Below are 21,258 nucleotides of genomic sequence, written 5' to 3' on the forward strand. Positions count from 1 at the left end.
TATTATATCGAGCATGGTGTTAAAATGATCTGAATGGGCTATTTGAGTCCCGTGACAACCTGATAAAAAAGGTGCTATTACAATTAGCTCCCCTTTGCAGATGGGGGAGTTGACACTTAGCCAAGTGAAACAGCTTGCTGAAGGGCCGAGGAGAGGCAAGATAAAGCCCAAAGTCCAGTCTGAAGAATGGGAGGATTTAATCATAGGAGAATGGAGAGGACCTGGAAAGCGGTCGTCCTCTCTCTGTCTCAGTTCATTTGTATGAACTGATTGCACGTAGCACATTTGATTGCACGTAGCACATCTCCTTACGCGTATTTGTGTTAGCTAAATCAGTCAGTGAATGACAATTTTAAACTCATGATCTGCCCTTTCCTTTTTCAGAAATGTCCTCCCTGCTTACAAATGATGACCTTTGATCTAGTTGACAAAGATGTTTTTGTCTAGATTGTTTGTAATGGATGTCGTTGATTTTTGAGCTTTATACACAGACCTAACGCCTGTCTGATAAATATTGACTGATCCAGCGAAGAAAGAATGAGCTAGTGTTATAAAAATAAAATAACACAATAGCGAAGAGAAACTTACCTGTCTTGTTCACAACTGTATGCCTCAAGACCGTTTTGTGATGCCCCAGGCAGTAAGTTATTCACAGGGAATGCCCCACAAAAATTTGTTGAATCAATGAATGAATCCGTTTATGCCCCTGAACACAGTTATGTCTGGAGGCAGAGCTTCCGGCCGGCCTGTCCAGCTCCTCCCTTCCCTCCCAGTGCACGTGGCTCTTCCTGTGACGGTGAGAGGCTGTGGCGTGGAACCTTCCAGTTGTCTCGTTAGCCTTCTCTCTGTACTGGTGGTCAAAGCTGCACTTGTCGCCCTGACTTTTCCTCAGTTCTGATTTAGAAGAGAGACAGAAAATGTTGGAGATGCAGCTGAAAAATCAGGCTGTTCTGAAAACAAGGACTTTTTAGTAAGGTTTTTCTCCTGCATATCAATTTTCAGCATTGCTAAAGTGACATTTTCATTTTCAGTCTCTACCTTTATGAGTTTTCAACTTTCTGAGGCTAGAATGACTGTATTTGAATTGAAATTTGACTTCTTTTGTCATCATTATTGGCTTCGGTTTCTTTGGCTTGTATATTATATTTATCTTGGGGGATTCTTGGCAGTGTGGAGTGATGATTGTAGTCATTAAAAGTAGGGACTGCCGGTGGAAGGTAAAGCTATCAATATAAAAAGCTCCAGGTACCCTTCAATTTGAGAGGAAAAAAAATATGTCAAACTATATTTTGAGGTCTACCAACAAAATAACTAGCTGGTTACGTAACATCTGAGTAACTCCAGTAGTAATATTCTTTCTGTGACCTCTTTACAAGCCTTTTGTAATCTCGGGGTGCTCTGGTGCTCATTGTGGATATTAGTACACAAGTGGTGATGTATCAGAGGGGTGGTGAATACCTCATAAAAAAAAAGACCATTCCCAGAATAACTCTGAAATGGGGGGAAAAATAGGATGTTAGATAAAGAGGAATCTCATTGTTATGAGGTCTCGTGGTGAAAGTCTATGAGATTAAGGAAACATCTACCCTAATTCCTTTATTTGCAAGTAATAAATATTTATAGCTTAAATGTTTTTCAGCACATATATTCCAAGCACTGTGATAGGCACTTTTCATGTGAATCTCAGTTCAAGATGACTTCAAGCTTTCGTTTAAACTAGCAGAAGTAAATGAATTAGGGAAACAGGGTTAATAGTATGACCCGATCAAAATAAAATAATAATACATATAGCAATTACAATTTGCATATATATTAGTCTTATTTCTCTAGAGTGAATGTCATTGATTCCATTTTACAGCACAGTTGAGTAGCTTGGCCACGGTCGTAGATTTGGACAGTAAAGAAACCAGTAAACGTTGTTGTATATGCCTCAAACTCATTCTCTTTCCATTAAGCCTCTAATTAATAAGTTGATAAATACTGTTGAGTGGGACTGATTTCAAAAGAGGAGGACCAGAAGAATATGAAGACAGATTTTAAATATTTGGGGCACCCGGGTGGCTCAGTCGGTTCAGTGTCCAACTTCGGCTCAGGTCACGATCTCATGGTTCATGGGTTCGAGCCCCACATCGGGCTCTGAGCTGACAGCTCAGAGCCTTGGAGCCCGCTTCGGACTCTGTGTCTCCCTCTCTCTGCCCCTCTCCCACTCGCACTCTGTTGTCTGTCTCTCAAAGGTAAATAAATAAATGTTAAAAAAATTCTTAAATATTTGGGCTGTATAATTAACAATATATGCAGTATTATATTTTTACTGACTTAACACTGTTTCCCCATCTTCTTTTTTGATTCTTTCTTAACTGTGTGTGGGCTAGTAAATCCAGCAACCATTTGGCTGATTTAAATAAGCTTCTTCAGAATTTAAGAGTTTAAAAAAATGTATTCTTTCACTTAAATGACAAAAAAAAAAAAAAAAGGGGGCATTGGAGAAGTAAGTACGCGTACCGTCTATCGTGATCCCGTAGAAACAACCTGTATGTAATAACTGTAACTCAGCCTCATTCTCAGTGTGGATGGGGACAAGGATAATTTATGAACTCAGTACCTCCCGGTTGTATTTCTCATACTCAACTCCCTTCTTTATACCAGAGAGAAATGATAGGAGCCCCAAGGAAAATTGATCTCTGTGCTGCCCATCAGCTAATTTTGAGGCAGTTATCCAGATGATTCAGTATAGTTCACTTTAGCTCTCAAACTGGCCTCGGCCTTCCAGTTCTCTTAGACTACAGAAATACGACATTTGATTCACGTTTCTACCTGCTTGCTTTCTTTAAATCTCCTTTCTGAGTTATAATGGACATAAAAAAGCTGTAGCTAATTGAATGCATACCACTTGAGGACTTTGGAGATAAGTGCACACCCATAAGCCATCGCCACAGTGAACGATACAGGCTTCTTTGTCACCTCCAAAACTTTTCTCCTGCTCCTTTTATTATTTTTTTCATATTGATTTTTGTGTGTGTGGTCAGAGCACTTAACGTACGATTTACTCTTTAGCTAATTTTAAATCTATTCTCTATAGAGCTCCTCAGGTCAAGTTGACAAAGGCTATTTGTTGGCAAAGTATCAGAGTAATTGGTTTTAATTAATTCTAATTGAAGTATAGCTGATAGGGTTTCAATTGTAAATGGCAATGAATCGACATCCCTGGTTCTGTTGTTTAGATGCGAGTCCACCTAGTGCAAACTTCTTGTGATCTCTGGGGCGGGTTAGTCTCCAGATTAGTAACTGATGGGAGCACCGACACAGGAGCCAGGCGAAGACCAACACGAAGATGGGCGCTTATCCGGGCCGTCCGGGATCGGGGACGCTTGAGAGTGGCCGAGGCTCTCCTCATCTTCCTACTTCTGCCGCCCCCCTCCCATCTCACTCCTCCTCCAGTCCTGACCTCGGGGCCTGCCCGAGGGGGAGAGGGGTCTGCGTGGCAAACCCCTCCGCCCGCACACTTGGCCCCGGGGTCTGTGCCGCCTCACAGCCCACCCAGCACAAGAGACAGAGCACCGGAGACAGGCTTCCACACAGGTCATTGTGCTAAACGTGGGGACGCGGGAGGACGAAGGCCTGAGGGCCTGCAGGTCTGAGACAAAAGGGGCGGGGCCACATGTGACCGGAAACCTACAGCATATAGTGAAGAAAGACGTGGTAGAGCAGATAGAGGGAGTGGAGGGAGGGAGCACTGTCCTGGGGGTGGAGTCGAAGTCACTCACGTGCACTCAAGAGTGCACATATTCCTGTTCTTGGAGTTTTCTTTCTTTCTTCTTTTCTTTTAAAGTTTATTTATTTTGAGAGAGACAGCAAGCGAGCGTGAGCAGGGGGAGGGGCAGAGAGAGAGGGAGAGAATCCCAAGCAGGCTCCGCACTGTCAGCGCAGAGCCCATGTGGGGCTCGAACTCATGAACCGTGAGATCATGACCTGAGCCGTAATCAGGAATCAGATGCCCAACTGACTGAGCCACCCAGGCGCCCCTTGGGGTTTTATGTCTTAAAGCCAGTTGGCCTAACAGTTTTGAGTAGGTTACTTCTCAGAGGAGGGGAGCAGCAGAATATTCGTTTAGGTCTGCTCTCACCTGAAAAGTACTCTCGCAGTACTAACCACTGTTATTTTACAGAACGTCCTAGGACCATAGTGAGCAGTTGAGTTTTGGCTGCTAAAAGGCGCTGAATTGCATTAAAGTCATGTAGTTCAATTACCAAGGCCTTCCTAAAAATTCACCCCCTAACCTTTTTCTCTTTACTTATCTATGGTCTCATTGTCCAAGATGACTTACTACTGATTACATGATGGCCCCAACAACAGCATAACTGTACCCCAAATAATGCCATGAAAAAATGCCCTCTTATTCTTAAATTCCCAGAGAGAAATTGAGATTTCTTCCTCTGTAAAAATCAAGTCAAATTCTGCCTTCTCCTCTATAATTCTTAGTCAGAGGGCTCCTAGTTAACAGATTAGAACTGAATTTTCTTTTCAGCTCCAGCCGTGGCCATCTTCCCCTAGAATGATTGATAATATATTTGGATTAATTAATGTCTTTTTTTGCCACCTCTTTTCTTGCAGTCATACTATGTTATGCTGTAGGTATGTCTCTTATAAATAGCACATAGCATTTTTTTAAAAGCAAAATTCTGTCTGAAAATGCCCTCATTTTCCTTGGTAAGATTAGTACATGTACAGTTTACGTATGTTGTATTTTTGGCATTTTTGTACAATTTCCACTCTTTGGCCACTTTGGTGCTTTTGTACTCTTTCTTTATTCTTGCTTTTTTTTTTTTTTAATTAATTGAGGTGTTTTTCCTCTGTTCAGTTTCTTTTTCCTCTGTAGTTTTCTGTTGAAGCCATAACAAATCACAAATTCAGTTGCTTCAACAATACAAATGTATTGCCTTACAATTCTGTAGATCAGAAGTTTAACACACGTCTCATCGGGCTGAGATCAAGGTGTTGGTAAGGTTGCATTCCCTTGCGGAGGCTCTCGAGGAGATTCTTGAGGCCACCCACATTTCCCTGGCTGTGAGGCTGAGACCTCACACTGACATCTCTCTGGTTCTCCGCAACCAGAAAGATTCTCTGATTTTAAGGACAAATGTGATGACACTGAGTCTATGAGAATGATCCAGAATAATTTCCTTATTTCAAGGCCTGCAGTCGTAATCAAGTCTGCAAAGTCTTTTTACCATGTGAAGTAATGTATTCACAGGTTCCAGGGATTAGGTCATGGACATTTTTGGGTGACCATTGTTCTACCTACTGTATTCTCTATTGGTTTGGGGTTTACATAATTCTATGCTATTTCTCTTGTGGTTAGCTGTGAAACTTTGTCATACATATTTAATTTAAATTGCTTAGGGTTGTATAATATCTTCACCCTTCTGTAGTCTTAAAAGAGTTTAGAACACCTTAGTGCCAATCTTCTTTCTTGAATTACATGGTTTCATTGTTGTTTTGGGCATTTGGTTTTTGTCTGCATGTTACCCTTTTTTTTTTTTTTTCTTTCGTACCAGCGATGTTTGCTTGGATTTACCTATGCATTTGTCACCAATTCTTGCGTATCAGACTGTCCTTTTGGAATCATTTTTCTCTTGGAATTTATCCTCCATTTCTTGGTAGTCAATTATCTTTCTTAAAAATGTTTTTTATTTCTTTTTTTAATGGTGCCTTTGCTTTGTACACAATTTGAAGTTGATAGTTGCTTTCAAGTTTTCTTTATTCCTCTTTTCTGCTGTTACTGGTTTGAGAATTATATATTCTATTAATTTTCAGTATTTTTAATATATGCAACTAAGGGTACAAACTTCCTTCTAAATACTGCTTAGAACCACATTCTACTTTTTTATGTGAAATTTGAAAAATTTGATTTGAAATATTTTCTAATTTTTATAAGTTGTCATTGATCCAGTAGTTATTTAGAAGTATGTTCATTTATGTCTAAGCATATCAGGTTTTTTTATTCTCTTTTTGTATTGGATCCTAGCTGATTGTGTGGTGTCTAAAAAACATACTCTGCATGATTTCTGTGTCTTTCAAGTTGGTTGAGGCTTGCTTTTGTCTTAGTATAATCAATTATTTTAGTGTGCTTGAAAAGAATGTTTAATCCACAGTTGTTTTGTGTCATTAGGTCAGGGTTGTGAATTATGTGTTCAAATCTTCCGTGTATTTACTAATATTTTTGTCAGCTTATTCTATCAATTACCAAGGCTTGATTAAAATTTCCTTCTATACTTGTCATTTGTCTCTTTTTCCTTGTCATTATGTTAATTTTTACATTATAATTTTGAGGGTATGTTACTAGGAGATTTAACATTGTTATATTTTCTTGGTAAATTGAACCTTTTAGTATTATAAAAAGATCATTTTTATCTCTGGCACTGAATTTTACCTTAAACTCTACTTTGTTTGATAGCAATAGAGCTGCACTGGCTTATTTTTTTTTTTTTTAACTTTTTGTTTAAATTCCAGTTAGTTAACACACAGTGCAATATTAGTTTCAGGGGTACAATATAGAGATTCAACACTTCCAAACAACATCCAGTGCTCATCACAACAAGTGCACTTTTTTTTAATTTTAATTTTATTTTTTTCAATATATGAAATTTATTGTCAAATTGGTTTCCATACAACACCTAGTGCTCATCCCAAAAGGTGCCCTCCTCGATACCCATCACCCACCCTCACCTCCCTCCCATCCCCCCCATCAACCCTCAGTTTGCTCTCAGTTTTTAAGAGTCTCTTATGCTTTGGCTCTCTCCCACTCTAACCTCTTTTTTTTTTTCCTTCCCCTCCCCCATGGGTTTCTGTTAAGTTTCTCAGGATCCACATAAGAGTGAAACCATATGGTATCTGTCTTTCTCTGTATGGCTTATTTCACTTAGCATCACACTCTCCAGTTCCATCCACGTTGCTACAAAAGGCCATATTTCGTTCTTTCTCATTGCCCTGTAGTACTCCATTGTGCATATAAACCACAATTTCTTTATCCATTCGTCAGTTGATGGACATTTAGGCTCTTTCCACAATTTGGCTATTGTTGAGAGTGCTGCTATGAACATTGGGGTACAAGTGCCCCTATGCATCAGCCCTCCTGTATCCCTTGGGTAAATTCCTAGCAGTGCTATTGCTGGGTCATAGGATAGGTCTATTTTTAATTTTCTGAGGAACCTCCACACTGTTTTCCAGAGCGGCTGCACCAATTTGCATTCCCACCAACAGTGCAAGAGGGTTCCCGTTTCTCCACATCCTCTCCAGCATCTATAGTCTCCTGATTTGTTCATTTTGGCCACTCTGACTGGCGTGAGGTGATATCTGAGTGTGGTTTTGATTTGTATTTCCCTGATAAGGAGCGATGTTGAGCATCTTTTCATGTGCCTGTTGGCCATCCAGATGTCTTCTTTAGAGAAGTGTCTATTCATGTTTTCTGTGCACTGGCTTATTTTTATTTTATTTTATTTTATTTTATTTTATTTTATTTTATTTTATTTTATTTTATTTTATTTTATTTTATTTTTCTTTTCTTTTCTTTATTTTATTTCATTTCACTTTATTTCATTTTATTTTTTGTTTCAGAGAGAGAGAGAGTGAGCAAGTGAGTGGGGGAGAGGGGCAGTGGGCGGGGGGAGAGCCTCAAGCAGGCTCCATACTCAGTGTGGAGCCAGACATGGGACTCCATCCCATGACCATGAGATCATGATGGTGTGAGCCGAAATCAAGAGTCAGATGCTCAACTGAGCCACCCAGGCACCCCTGCACTGCCTTTACTTTAGTTAATGTTCACACAGTGTGTCTTTTTTCATCCTTTTTAAACTTTAAAACTTTCAGTATGCTATTCTAAATGTGCCTTTTCTAAATAACATAGTTACTTTTTAAATCTAGTCTGATGTAATTTGTCTTTGAATGATTTTTTTTTTTTTTAAAGAAAGTCAGTGTTGTTTTTTTTTTTTAACATTTATTTATTTTTGAGAGACAGAGGGAAACAGAGCGTGAGCAGGGGAGGGGCAGAGAGAGAGGGAGACACAGAATCCAAAGCGGACTCCAGGCTCTGAGCTGTCAGCACAGAGCTTGATGCGGGGCTGGAACGCATGAACTGTGAGATCGTGACCTGAGCCGAAGTTGGATGCTTAACCGACTGAGCCACCCAGGTTCCCTAAAGAAATTCAGTTTTATAGTCTTTGTCTTTTACTCTAAAGCACTTACTTTTATTTATTTATTTATTTTTATTTGTTTATTTTTTCAGTATATGAAATTTATTGTCAAATTGGTTTCCATACAATACCCAGTGCTCATCCCAAAAGGTGTCCTCCTCAATACCCATCACCCACCCTCCCCTCCCTCCCACCCCCCATCAACCCTCAGTTTGTTCTCAGTTTTTAAGAGTCTCTTATGTAAAACACTTACTTTTAATGCATGTACTATAATATATTTGGGGTTTGTTGTGCCCAGAATTCGTGATCCCCAAAGACCACCAGGGAGCCGAGTCCGATGCAAAAGCAAAAGAGCCTTTATTCGAGCTAGCTCGAGCTCAGTCCCCTACCTGCACCGACACAGCAGTGAGATACCAGGGAGAGAGAGTTTCAAAAGCACAAAGGTTTTATAGGGGTCTAGGGGTAGCCGATTGGCTGGGGAAGGGGCGTGTTTTGATCAGGAAGCTTGAATGGGTGAGCGGGAGGTCACTCAAAGGGAGGAGGCGTGGTCTAGGTGAAGGACACGGAACAAGATGGAGCCGGAGGCTGGTCTAGGTGAAGGACACAGAACAAGATGGAGCCGACCGTCGTAGGCCCACCCTTTCAGGGTTAACCCTGCCATCTGCTTTTGTGCTTTTTCTCATTTGATTTATTATTATTATTTTTGGTCGTTTTCTGACTTATTGAGGATTTTTCAATCCATTTAAATATATATATGTATATAATTTTTTTTTTTTTTTACCGTATATTTATTTTGAGAGAGATAGGCAGACAGAGCACAAACAAGGGAGGGGCAGAGAGAGAGGGAGGCACAGAATCCGAAGCAGGCTCCAGGCTCTGAGCTGTCAGCACAGAGCCCTGACATGGGGCTCGAACTCACGAGCTATGAGATTATGACCTGAGCTGAAGTCAGATGCTCACCCCACTGAGCCACCCAGGCACCCCTCAGTCCATTTTTTGTCTATTTGTTTGAATGGTGTACATTCTTTTCTATACTTTTAGTTCTTATCCTAGAAACTACAGCATGCATATTTAATATCAATGCCTAAAGTTTACCAATATCTGTATCTTCTCTTTTTTTAAATCTAAGTTAGTTAACATATAGTGTAATAATGACTTAAGGAATAGAATTTAGTGTTTTATCACTTATGTATAACACCCAGTGCGCATCCCAACAAGTGCCCTCCTTAATGCTCATCACTCAGCCCATCACCCTTCCGGAAACCCACAGTTTGCTCTCTGTATTTGAGTCTCTTATAGTTTGTCTCCCTCTCTGTTTTTATCTGATTTTTGTTTCCCTTCGCCTATGTTCATCTGTTTTGTTTCTTAAATTCCACATATGAGTGATATCATATGGTATTTGTCTTTCCCTGACAGACTTATTTCACTTAGCATAATACCCTCTAGTTCCATCCATGTTGTTGCAAATGACAATATTTTCATTTTTTTTGATTGCTGAGTAATGTTCCATTTTATATATTCCACATCTTCTTTATCCATTCATCTGTCGATGGACATTTGGGCTCTTTCCATACTTTGGCTATTGTTGATGGTGCTGATATAAACACTGGGGTGCATGTGCCCTTTTGGGCATTTTTGTATCCTTTGGATAAATACCTTGTAGTGCGATTGCTGGCTTGTAGGGTAGTTCTGTTTTTAATTTTTTGAGGAATCTCCACACTGTTTTCCAGAGTGGCTGCACCAGTTTGCATTCCCACTAGCAGTGCAAAAGGATTCCTCTTTCTCCTCATCTTCACAACATCTGTTGTTTCCTGAGTTGTTGATTTTAGTCATTCTGACAGATATGAGATAGTATCTCATTGTGGTTTTGACTTGTATTTCCCTGATGATGAGTGATGTTGAGCATCTTTTCACGTGTGTGTTAGCCATGTGGATATCTTCTTTGGAAAAGTGTCTGTTCACGTCTTTTGCCCCTTTCTTGGCTGGATTATTTTTTTTGGCAGGTGTTGAGTTTGAGAAGTTCTTTACAGATTTTGGATTCTAACCCTTTATCTGATAAGTCATTTGCAAATGTCTTCTCCCATTCTGTCAGTTGACTTTTAGTTTTGCTGATTGTTTCCTTCCCTGTGCAGAAGCTTTTTATCTTGATGAAGTCCTGGTAGTTCATGTTTGCTTTTATAGTATCTTCCTTCTTGAAAGTATAAGAACCTCGGAACAGTTTAGCTAAATTTTGTACCTTGCTGAATTACATGCCACTTCTGTTGTATTTTCTGTAGTTTTTGTGAACCTAATGACTCATTATTATTATTCTATATAAACAGTTGACAATTAGCTGTCACTACTTTTGGCCTTTTAGTATTATTATTTTGTCTGTCTCAGATATTCTGTTTGGGATTGTTTTGCTTATTTTAGAATTTCCCTTAGAGTGTTCACTGATAAGAAACTCTTTTGGCTGAAAATGTCTTTACTTTACTCACATTCTTGAAACTATCCTCTTAGCTATGTCCTATCTTTCTGTTCCTCTGTGCTTCATTCTGAATTTGTTCAGAATTCTTCCATCAGGTACATCTAGTCTTCTATCAGCCCGTTTGGTGCTTATTTTCATTTTTGTATTTTTTTATCACTTGGTCTTCTCATAGATTCTTTTTCAAACCTAAGTATCCATTGTTCATAGCTTGGACTTCTCTTGCCTTATGATGCTTGCACCTTGTCTTTCAGTCCTTCCTTTTGTCTGGTCCTTTCCCAGTCTGCATCTGACAGTTCCAGTATCTGAACTATCTGTGGCTGTCTCTGTTCTGTGCTGTTTCTTCTGGTTCTTCCTCAGGTTGGTCTTTTTTCACTTTTTTGTGTGCACACACGCGTGCGTGTGTGTACACACGCGTGCGTGTGTGTGTGTGTGGTATTGCTTGTCATATGTCTGGATGTGTGTGGATGTGAACGTGCTTGTGATATACATGTGTGTTGGGCATTTATAGATGAATTATTTGAGGTACAGGATGAAGTTACCTGACATCTAGGGTGGAATTGTGTTTGCTTCTGAGTTTTGGCTGGAGGGATTAGCAGTCTGGATGACCGTTACCAGAATTGTGCAGAATTGGATGCTCCCAGGCTCCCTAAGTGATGTGAATTTGTGCTGCCGGGCCACGCAAGGCCTGGTTCTATCTGACTCACCCTTAGGGCGTAGCTTTTGGTCCCAGAGTATTACAGGGAGAATACTCTGTTGGGTTCTGTTGCCCTCTCCCAGTGATGGGGTACAGATTAAAGTTTGGATTTGCCAGAGGCAATGCCGGCAAGGGAGACATGACTTTTGTTCTTATTCCCCTGGATCTCCGTTTTTCTTTTACGTTTGTGCTAATAATTGTTTAGCATCCAGCCCATTTCTTTTTGCTTGAAAACTCTTTAAAAACTATCGTACCCACTGTTTTTAGTTTTCCGTGGAAGGGCTGCCCTGAATGACTTTGCCGTTGTTGCCAGTCAAAAGCTCTGACTCACTGCCATTGCCTCCAAGCCACAGGGGCCTCATCTGAGACTATTTTCCTTTATCCATGGGCCAAACACATGCTGTACACTTGCAAAGGAAGCGTGAAAGAGACCCCAAATCTGGCTTTGGGTTGGTATTTTAGAACAGGTTTTTACATGCTTTCGGCCAATATGCATAACTTTTGAAGTATTTAGATAAATTAATACAGATTAAAGTTTACAAATATATCCCTTTAGGTGGACAGCGTTCAAAGAGTCTACTGCCCTGTACTGTGGAGGATGTTTATTCCGCAGCGGTTGACTGGTCATCTTTATCCCATACATGTTCGCTGCGATTTTTGCCCCGAGCCTGACTGGTGGATGGAGAACGCATCTTGTGCATGGCTCCATGAAAGCTGTTAGTTTGCAGAATTCTGTGTCCTATCTGAGTTCTGTGAAGGCTGGCCCAACTGTTTTTTCACTCTCCATTGCTAAGAAGTTTTTAGTGTAAAAGAACGGTTTATAGTTTTTCTTTTGTTTCGAGAGCATCTCCTGCCACATCCCGCTCAGTGCCAGGTGAGAGGATTACCACGCGGTGGGTTGTTACAGCGGTGGTCCCCAGTGAATCGCACCTCTTGGTATCGTGCCCTTGTCCAGTCTCCCCTCACATTGACTCTGGACTTGACCATGTGACTTGCATTGGCCAAAGGGACGTCAGTAGACATGTCTCAAGGGGATGCGTGATAAGTGTTTGCATGCTGGACTCTATGTGGCCGCATATGAAGAAGCCTGGTGTGGCCTCCAAAGGATGAAAGCCCACAAGGAAAAAGAAGCCTTGGGAGCCCTCCCAGCTGACCCTCCAGCCGCACACGGCTGTGTGAATGATCCCTGGTGAAACCACTGCAGCCGACCTACAGAATCTTGAGCAATTGTTGTTTTGAGCCCCCACATTTTGGGATGGTTCTGTTCCTGGACAGAGAATGGATTCTCAAGTCAAGTTTGGTTGCTCGCCAGTCAAAAAAAAAAACCAATGCTGGAGAGACAAACGATGGTGGGAAAGAGAAGTTTGCTTTATTCAGGAAGCTGGCATCCTGGGAAGATGGTGGACTGATGTCTCAAAGGCCATCTTCCCTGTCCAGACAAAGCCACAGGGTTCTAACAGGAGGGAAGGTGCGGGAAATGGCGGGGGCTCCGTGCAGGAGAAGCAGGTGCCCAGGCAGTTAGTCGTACGTCGATCTGGCCCTGAACAGACTTGTTGGCATCAGTGGCAGCTGTTTTCAAATGCGGTCAGGTCTTATCTTCTGGGAAAGTCTGGTCCTTCATTCCTCAAGGCCAGCCTGCAGGCCTCTGGGAAAGTAGGTCAGTCCTGCACCAGCCCGGGGGACTTCAGCCAGCAAGCGAGGAGCGCAGCAGTTTGAAACACGTTCACCTTTGGGACGGCTTGGAGTGTTGTTATGGTGCGTTACACGGCGACAGAGAACAGCAGCACTATTAATAATATTTTTGTGGTCCTATTGTTTATGTGCTGTCCTCACTTAAATAGCATGTGTGACTTCTCGTGCCCGTCGAATTTTCTGTTCAGGATAGATTTTAACTATTATGTACTGAAGAGTTAAGCAACGAGGACACGATAGGCGAATCTATTTACAGTGGTTACTCCTAGTAGTCAGCCTTTAATGTAGGCATTTAAAGAGAAAATGAAATTGCAGTTTAAATTCAGTTCTGTCCGTTTTGCATTTTCCACCCTGGTGCTTGTTCCTCGAAGTCGATGGCTGCTGATGTGTTTATATTTTCTTTAAGAGCTATAGTTCCAGAAAGTTCGCCCACAGTTCAGCATAAACAATTCAGGGGTTAGTGTGGCTTATGATACTTAAATAACATGAGCTAAAAAGCGACGAGTTTTAATTGCATCGTCAGTGAAGCCATATAATATAAAATACTATCAGCGACTTATTTGCTTCAAAATAAAGGAAAGGATTGTCCGGTATGGCTTGTCATAAGCACACTGAGATGAACAATCTTTGTTATTTATAAGTTTTAAAAGGCAGCCATGGGTGACATCCCACTGAAAGTAAGGATGTTTGAATTATTATATCTTTGTCAGAGCCTCAGCCAAGCTTGTCTCATTGGGGAAGAAAGCTCCGAAAAGGCCATTCTTCTCGTGTGCATTCCTTGAAATATTGCCGGCGTGTCAGAACACCCAGAAATGATGAAGGGCAAGCGGTAGCAGTTCATTATCATAATTCTGCACGTCCCGCAAACTGAATTACTCCGACTAGTTCGATTTTCTTCTTGTATTTGCAAGTATTACCCTCGAGGGTTTTGTGGTTGTGCTCCCTTCTGATGATACTGAGAGTGACCTTGCTTGTGGTGTGGAAGGAGCGCAGACCCGCAAGTCTTGTGAGCTGGATGTTTCTGTCCTGAAGGTGCCGCTGACCGGCTGTGCAGCCTTGCACGTGACCGCTCTCCGGGCTTAGTTACCGCATCAGCGAAGCGAGGGCATTCGGGCGGTCGCCATCGCCAAAAATCGATTAATTCTGTGGCTTCAGAGTAGAGAGGGTGCTTTGCTCCTATGTGTCCTCTTGGAGGAGACTGTGATTGTAAAAATTAGCATGGTGTTTGCCATCTGTCTACATTGCCAGACAAGAAGACATTTGGTTCTTTGCGCATCCCTCATGCTATGCTTGAGTGTTAAAAGAAGAATTTATAATTATTTCCAAATCAATGCTGAACTGACTGCATAGCATACATTTGTTAAGGTCCAAGAGACCAAAAACCAAGCTCATAATATATTAAATGCAATATTTTAAAGATTTGTCCTCTTTTATAAAATGTGTTCTAAGAAACAGATATTTCAAAGACCAGTGTTTTCTAATGTGGGGGCCAAGGACAGGCTGCCTCAAAATGTGCCACTTTGGCATATTATTTTAAATAAAAGTTACTTAAGCAGCTGGTGCAAGGACGCTCGGATCCCCTTCTGTCCCCCTGAATAGAGGAAGTAAATCTCCCGTATAAAAGGTGCGCTCCCTGTACTAAGAAGTAAAGAGATCCCTTATTACCACCAGAGATAGGAACTTTAAAGCCAACAAAGCTGTAGAAACAAACATTGTTACTTTCTTTCTAATCTACCATGGAAGTCCAAATTCTGCTTTGAATTCCTTACTAATTAAAGCTCCTAAACATCTGTTTTCTTTCTTTCTTTTTTTTTTTTTAAAGGTTTTATTTTTAAGTAATCTCTACACCCAATGTGGGGGCTAGAACTCACAACCCGGAGATCAAGAGTCCCGTGCTCGACTGCCTGAGGCAGCCAGGCGCCCCACATCTGTTTTCTTTATCCTGTCAATCCCTCACCAATTTACTGTCTCTTTGTTTAAGAAGTATAAAAACTGCCTGTTTTCGTCATTTCTTTGGGTCTCAACTTCATTATTGGGCCTCCATGCACACATGACGAAACTTCAGCTTTTTCTCCTGTTACTCTGCCTCGTGTAAATTTAATTCTCAGTCCAGTCGGAAGACCTTGGAGGGTAGAGGAAGAATTTTCCCTTCCCTGCATTAATTTGGGCATATTAAACATGACAATGTGAACTTTTTTCCCCTGTAAGCTTTTATTATTTTTTTTAGACTGGGTACCTAAGTTTATATTTTCTTGGGAAAAATAGTAAGCTTACCTTATATAAGTTTTAAAGAGACCTTTAATACACTTCTCTTTGGAATTGATTTCAATGTTTTATGATGTAGGATGATTGTTAAGGAAACTACCACTGCTTAGGAATTGTAAGTAAAAACTGAACTATTTTTATTTTCAAACTTATCCTTTATATCCTTACAGAACGTTGGCTCTGATTAAACCAGATGCAATATCAAAAGCTGGAGAAATAATTGAAATGATAAACAAAGCCGGATTTACTATAACCAAACTCAAAATGATGACGCTTTCAAGGTAACTTGTTGGCCATTTTCAGTCACGTAAAGTCTGATTCCGTATTGTTTTCTTTTTTAAATCATCTGTTATTTTTCATGTCATTGTTTAAAATAAAAGCCTCTCACTGAGTGGCAAAGGATAGAACACTAATCTTATTAAAATGAGAAAAGAATAAGACCACAGGTAATTATATTCACCAATAATAATTGAACTCCAAGCAAGTAGGAATTGTCAGATTGTACCTGCCTCACTTTTATCATGTTCCCTAACTCCATTGGCTTTTATAACACCGACGCTGGATAATCGTCATCTCTTCTCCTTAATGTAGAAGTATAACACACTGTGTGAAAATGGTAGAAGAGGAAATGAGTATTGAGTATTTCTACTTGACGAGGGAGTGTTACTGTTGGGATTTCCCAAAGGGAGGCCTTTGGAAATGTTTACATTTTGCTCTGCCCAATGGGTATCATTGGCACATATGCTGATTTACTACCCTGAAAAGCAGTCCATTCTGTCTGACCTGATAGTTTCTAAGTTATTTAGTGAAAACAGGACTTACCCCTCGGTAGGGACATTAATGTGGCAGTTAGGCAGAACTGGCTCCAGTGGCCTTCTTATGTCACTCCACTGGGTGTTTTTGTTTCTGTTTTTTGTTTTCTTGTGTGTTTTTGTGTTTGGTTGTTTGGTTGGTTTTTTTGGTCAGGTGTCTTACTGCTATTCCCGGATATATATTGTATGGGACAGTTGCTGTTTTGGCTCCGTGAGGACAGGGACAATGAGTAGCCGTAGGTATTCAGTGCAGCTTTGCTAAGTCTGATCCCCGGATACCTTAATGAAACACCTTCAAGTTTATCCCAACAACAACATGCATTTAATTTGAACTCTTCCCGTGTGTAAGGTCTTGCAGTTTGCATATCTTCTAGAAAGGCAGGAGGCTTAAGTTTCAGAGCACAGAATTTAGAGCCAGATTGCATGTAATTGCACCTCTTAGTAGGTGTGTGACTCTGGACAGTTTATTCTGTGCTTCGTTTTCTTCATCTGCAAAATGGAGGTTATAACGTATCGTAAAATTGTTATAAGGATTATGGGAGTTTAATATACGTAAAGTGCTTTGAAAGACCCCTACACATAGTCAGTGTATATGAAGTTAGGTATTGTTATTAGTAGTGGTAATCTGGTGATATTATTATCTAGTGGAACTGAGGTCATGCCTGTTTATAAGTAGTTAAATTTGTCCTATGTCTGTATGTGTCATGAATGCTTGCCCTCACAGCAGGTGATGGGACTGAATTCTGGAGAAATGCCTTTGAATAGTTTCAGTGAGATTAAATTTTTTTTTGTCTTTACACCACTAGTGCTTAATAAATTAGGCATCAAACTTCCCAAGATAAAGATGCCCAGGGACACTTCACCGCTTCCTTATTTTTTTATAGCACCTCGTACATCTCTATTAATCCTAATGTCAAGTCTTGGATTTTGTCCAACTGGAAAGCTCACGAGCTAGTCTGTTACTCTTTCATGGATGCTAGCGAAGACGTGGGACACCTGGGTCGGTGACAAAGGACTTTATGATGGTACAGCAAAGCCGCAGGAGCATCGTGCTTACGTTGGTTCTCCTTGTCCCGTGGGAATAAGATGATACGGATCCAGGTGGATCTTGTATACGCAGTTGATTGCATCAGAGCTGAGGCGCTTTGAACTTGGGTTACGCACTGTTTCGGTAGGCAAGCAGTACACAGGCTGCTCTCTGTACTGAAGAGAGACATGACCTCATCCCTCCGAGTGGCTCACTGCAACTGTGACTCGGAGAAAAGGCTAGGAGGGAGGGCAGTGGGGCCTTGCATTCTTGGCCCAGCCAGTAAGTCACGATACGAGCACCAGAGACCCATGGAGGAGTATCTTCCAGCGCTTACATCTTTGCTAAACTTGTCTGTTCAAATGCCAGTTCCCCAGTCGCAACAGTACCTGAAAGGCAGCAGCTGAGTTGCACCTGACTTTGAACTTCTAGTTCTTGGATCAGTGCCTGATTCAAGCTAGGCACTAAGTAAATATTTCATGAAAGAATTAATGGACAAATCTTTGTGGGAGAACGGTTTCCTTATAAAAACACAGCAAGACATAACAAAACAACAACAAAACTCCTTTCTGTGGTGATGCCCTTGATGGGAAGAATTCATGAACTCTCATCTTGGTTCCAATTTTGGATGTTGAATGGAGATAACTATGGGGTCGGTGACATGTTAGAAGAAAATAGCAAAGCACTTTGCGTAATTAATGTTTGTCTTTTCATCAGTGTTAAAGATTATGATTGATTTTGTTTTCTTTTTTAGTAGCTTAGTTTTGTTGAAAAGTTTACAATTGGTTGGTTGAGTCATCTTGCTGCTAATTCTGTTTTTTAATTTTAAGTTTATTTATTTTGAGAGAGAGCAAGCGAGCAAGGGAGGGACAGAGAGAGAGGGAGAGGAAGAAAATCCAAAGCAGGTGCCACATTGTCAGCATGGAGCCTGATGTGGGGCTCGAACCCACTAACCGTGAGATCGTGACCTGAGCCAAAATCAGGAGTCAGTTTAACCATCTGAGCCACCCAGGTGCCCCTTGCTGCGAATTCTCTTAAAATGCTCTCACGTGAGTTTTTCAGACAGTTTTACCTCATTTTAGGCTACGGCACAATATATCCATTTCATTTTTGTGAATTCTTCTGACCCTCTGTAGTTGGTAACAGAAAGGGTGTAAACAGAGATTTGCAGCAAGAGATTTGGGTTCAACTCCCCCACCCTCCTTCTCTTACTAGCACTTTACCTGGACAAGTTATGGAATCATGTTGAAGTTCATTATTTTCATAAGCAAAATGCAGGTAATCATACCAATTTCAATGTATTGGGAGAAATAAAATGATTTAATGTTGGCATAATAGGTTCTAGAAAGATGAGTTTTCTTCCCCTCTCATTTCTTGGGATGAATTTTTATTTATTTATTAATTATTTTTTATACTCACATAGTATACTTTTCATAATCTGTTCCTAGTTGAAGAAAATATTTCAGTATATTTGGTTTGAAAAAGAGTGTGCCTGCTATAGTTTACTGTGTGAATTCATTTGGTAGTAGGTTCGTAAAATCTTAAAACACTGCAGACTAAGTTAATTATCATGCCTGAAAGGATAATCCTATGCTGGAGGACACTTAAAAACTTCTTTGATATTTTAAAAAGTAGTTAATGTTGACATATTCGTTATATACTGTGTACTCAGTTCAAAGCCTTTAAAACTGTCTGAGTTTGAGAGACACCTGGTTTGATTAAGATAAAAAGTTGTTTAGACTTTTTAGCCAATCGATTTAATCTGTTACTCTTTCAGTGTCTCTATAGATATTCTTTTGTGGGAATATAGATTTAAAAAGTAAATTCCTATTTCCCTTAGTAAATTCTGAGTATCTCCATATTGACCTTCCTTTTCTGATGATGTTAATTAAAGCATTAGTTTTTAATATATTAACAACCAATAAGAATACATTGATATGCTGAATTTGTCAAACAGATTTTAAAAACACAAGTATATAGCCTTTCCTTGGCAGAGATCTCAGAGAGAAAACTGTAACTGTTAAGTTAAAATTCTAGCCTGACCTTTCAAGTTTAAAGCTTGGAGAAGAAAGTGACAGATTTTGAATTTGAAGATCAATTTGCATTTTTAAGTGTAATTTATTTGACTTCTAAAGAACAAATAATTCTTATTGGTCAAACGTTACACTTTGTTTCAAGAATATTAAAGATGCTGATGAAAGGGAAGATAATAGATAACAGGAGAAACGTAAATATTGCCTCTCATATTCATTGTAATTTTACATCTTAGTAGATATTCAGCTAGCAAAAACTTTGAAAGGTGGGACAATTTAAACAGAATATTTAGTGAAAAGTCATTAATCAGTTTCCATACCGATCAAATAAGTAGAGAACTTCATCTTTATTTTATTTTATTGATGTAAGCTACAATAATGTTTTTATGTAATTCTTAACTGTTGTCATTTTGATTATTTTACAGGAAAGAAGCAACAGATTTTCATATAGACCATCAGTCAAGGCCCTTTTTAAAGTGGGTGCTGAATTTGGGGCAAGTGGTTTACAGTAGAGGATATTCTGGGAAACTAAAGAATTACAGTTTTATAATTCAAAAATTTGTGACATGAAAATAATCTGTCAAAAGGACCATAGCAACATTTTGTAATTGTAGAGAAGTGTTTTCTAAGACTTGTTTTTTTGTCCTTTTATTAAATTAGAATCCTTATTTCACCCTTAAATATCTTAAACTTCAATCAGCAGCAATTAGGATGATTTGTTTACATTATAAGAGGCATAGCTTTCTTTTTAGATTTCAGTAAAATAGTGATAATTGTATTTTATGTTGAGTATTTTTTAATGTTTTTATTTATCACTATTATTTGTAAGTTTATTTTGAGAGAGAAAGAGCACACGTGTGCGTGAGTGGGGTGGGCAGAGAGAGATGGGGAGAGAGAGAATCCTAAGCAGGCTTCACGCTGTCAGCATGGAGCCGGATGCAGGGCTCAAACTCACGAACCGTGAAACCATGACCTGAGCCACAATCAAGAATCAGATGCTTACCCGACTGAGCCACCCAGGTGCCCCACGTTTTCTTAAGGGTTTTAAAACTTTTATTTACGTAACCTCTACACTCAACATGGGGCTCGAACCGACAACCCCAAAATCAAGAGTTGCATGCTCTAACGACCGAGCCAGCCAGGAACCCCTGTGTTGAGTATTTTTGTTGTTTTTTTTAAACTCTCTTATTTTGGCATTCTTGTGTGCATGAAGCAATGTTCACGGAGCCCTCATTTTTTGTTCCTTGAAATATAGCAACTACTATATGTTAGAAACCGAATTTATGTTCTAAACACTTGAATATTGTGAGGTGCATATTACTATTGTCAAAAAAGTGTTTCCATTTCTTTTTTTTTTAATTTTTTAAAGAATTATTTATTTATTTATTTTAAATATGAAATTTATTGTCAAATTGGTTTCCATACAACACCCAGTGCTCATCCCAACAGGTGCCCTCCTTCATACCGATCACCCACCCTCCCCTCCCTCCCACCCCCCCATCAACCCTCAGTTTGTTCTCAGTTTTTGTTTTTTTTTTTTTGTTTTGTTTAAAAATTTTTTTTTAACATTTATTTATTTTTGAGACAGAGAGAGACAGAGCATGAACAGGGGAGGGTCAGAGAGAGGGAGACACAGAATCTGAAACAGGCTCCAGGCTCTGAACTGTCAGTACAGAGCCCGACGCGGGGCTCGAACTCACAGACCGCGAGATCGTGACCTGAGCCAAAGTCGGCCGCTTAACCGACTGAGCCACCCAGGCGCCCCTGTTCTCAGTTTTTAAGAGTCTCTTATGCTAAGTGAAATAAGTCATACAGAGAAAGACAGATACCATATGTTTTCACTCTTATGTGGATCTTGAGAAACTTAACAGAAGACCATGGGGGAGGGGAAGAAAAAAAAAGAGATTTTTAATTTTTTTTAATGTTTATTTATTTTTGAGAGAGAGAGCATGAGCAGGTGAAGGGCAGAGAGAGAGGGAGACACAGAGTCCAAAGCAGGCTCTAGGCTCCATGCTAGCAGCACAGAGCCTGACACAGGGCTTGAACCCATGAACTGCGAGATCATGACCTGAGCCGAAG

At 40.1% G+C, this 21,258-nt stretch overlaps 1 protein-coding gene across 2 annotated transcripts in view; it reads left to right on the plus strand.

The window, feature by feature from the left end:
- Positions 1–21,258, plus strand: part of NME7 (NME/NM23 family member 7) — a 266,054-nt gene that overhangs the window by 49,716 nt on the left and 195,080 nt on the right. For both annotated transcript variants that reach the window (XM_047077044.1, XM_047077045.1), the window contains exons 4-5: positions 15,478–15,588; positions 19,605–19,655. In XM_047077044.1, the coding sequence (XP_046933000.1) occupies positions 15,478–15,588; positions 19,605–19,655 (162 nt within the window). The remainder of the gene's footprint in view (positions 1–15,477; positions 15,589–19,604; positions 19,656–21,258) is intronic.

Source organism: Lynx rufus, unplaced genomic scaffold (genome assembly GCF_022079265.1).
Source record: "Lynx rufus isolate CCGP_SWC_20201006 ecotype Redwood Valley unplaced genomic scaffold, mLynRuf1.p SCAF_15, whole genome shotgun sequence".
In the NCBI taxonomy this organism is placed as follows: domain Eukaryota; kingdom Metazoa; phylum Chordata; class Mammalia; order Carnivora; family Felidae; genus Lynx; species Lynx rufus.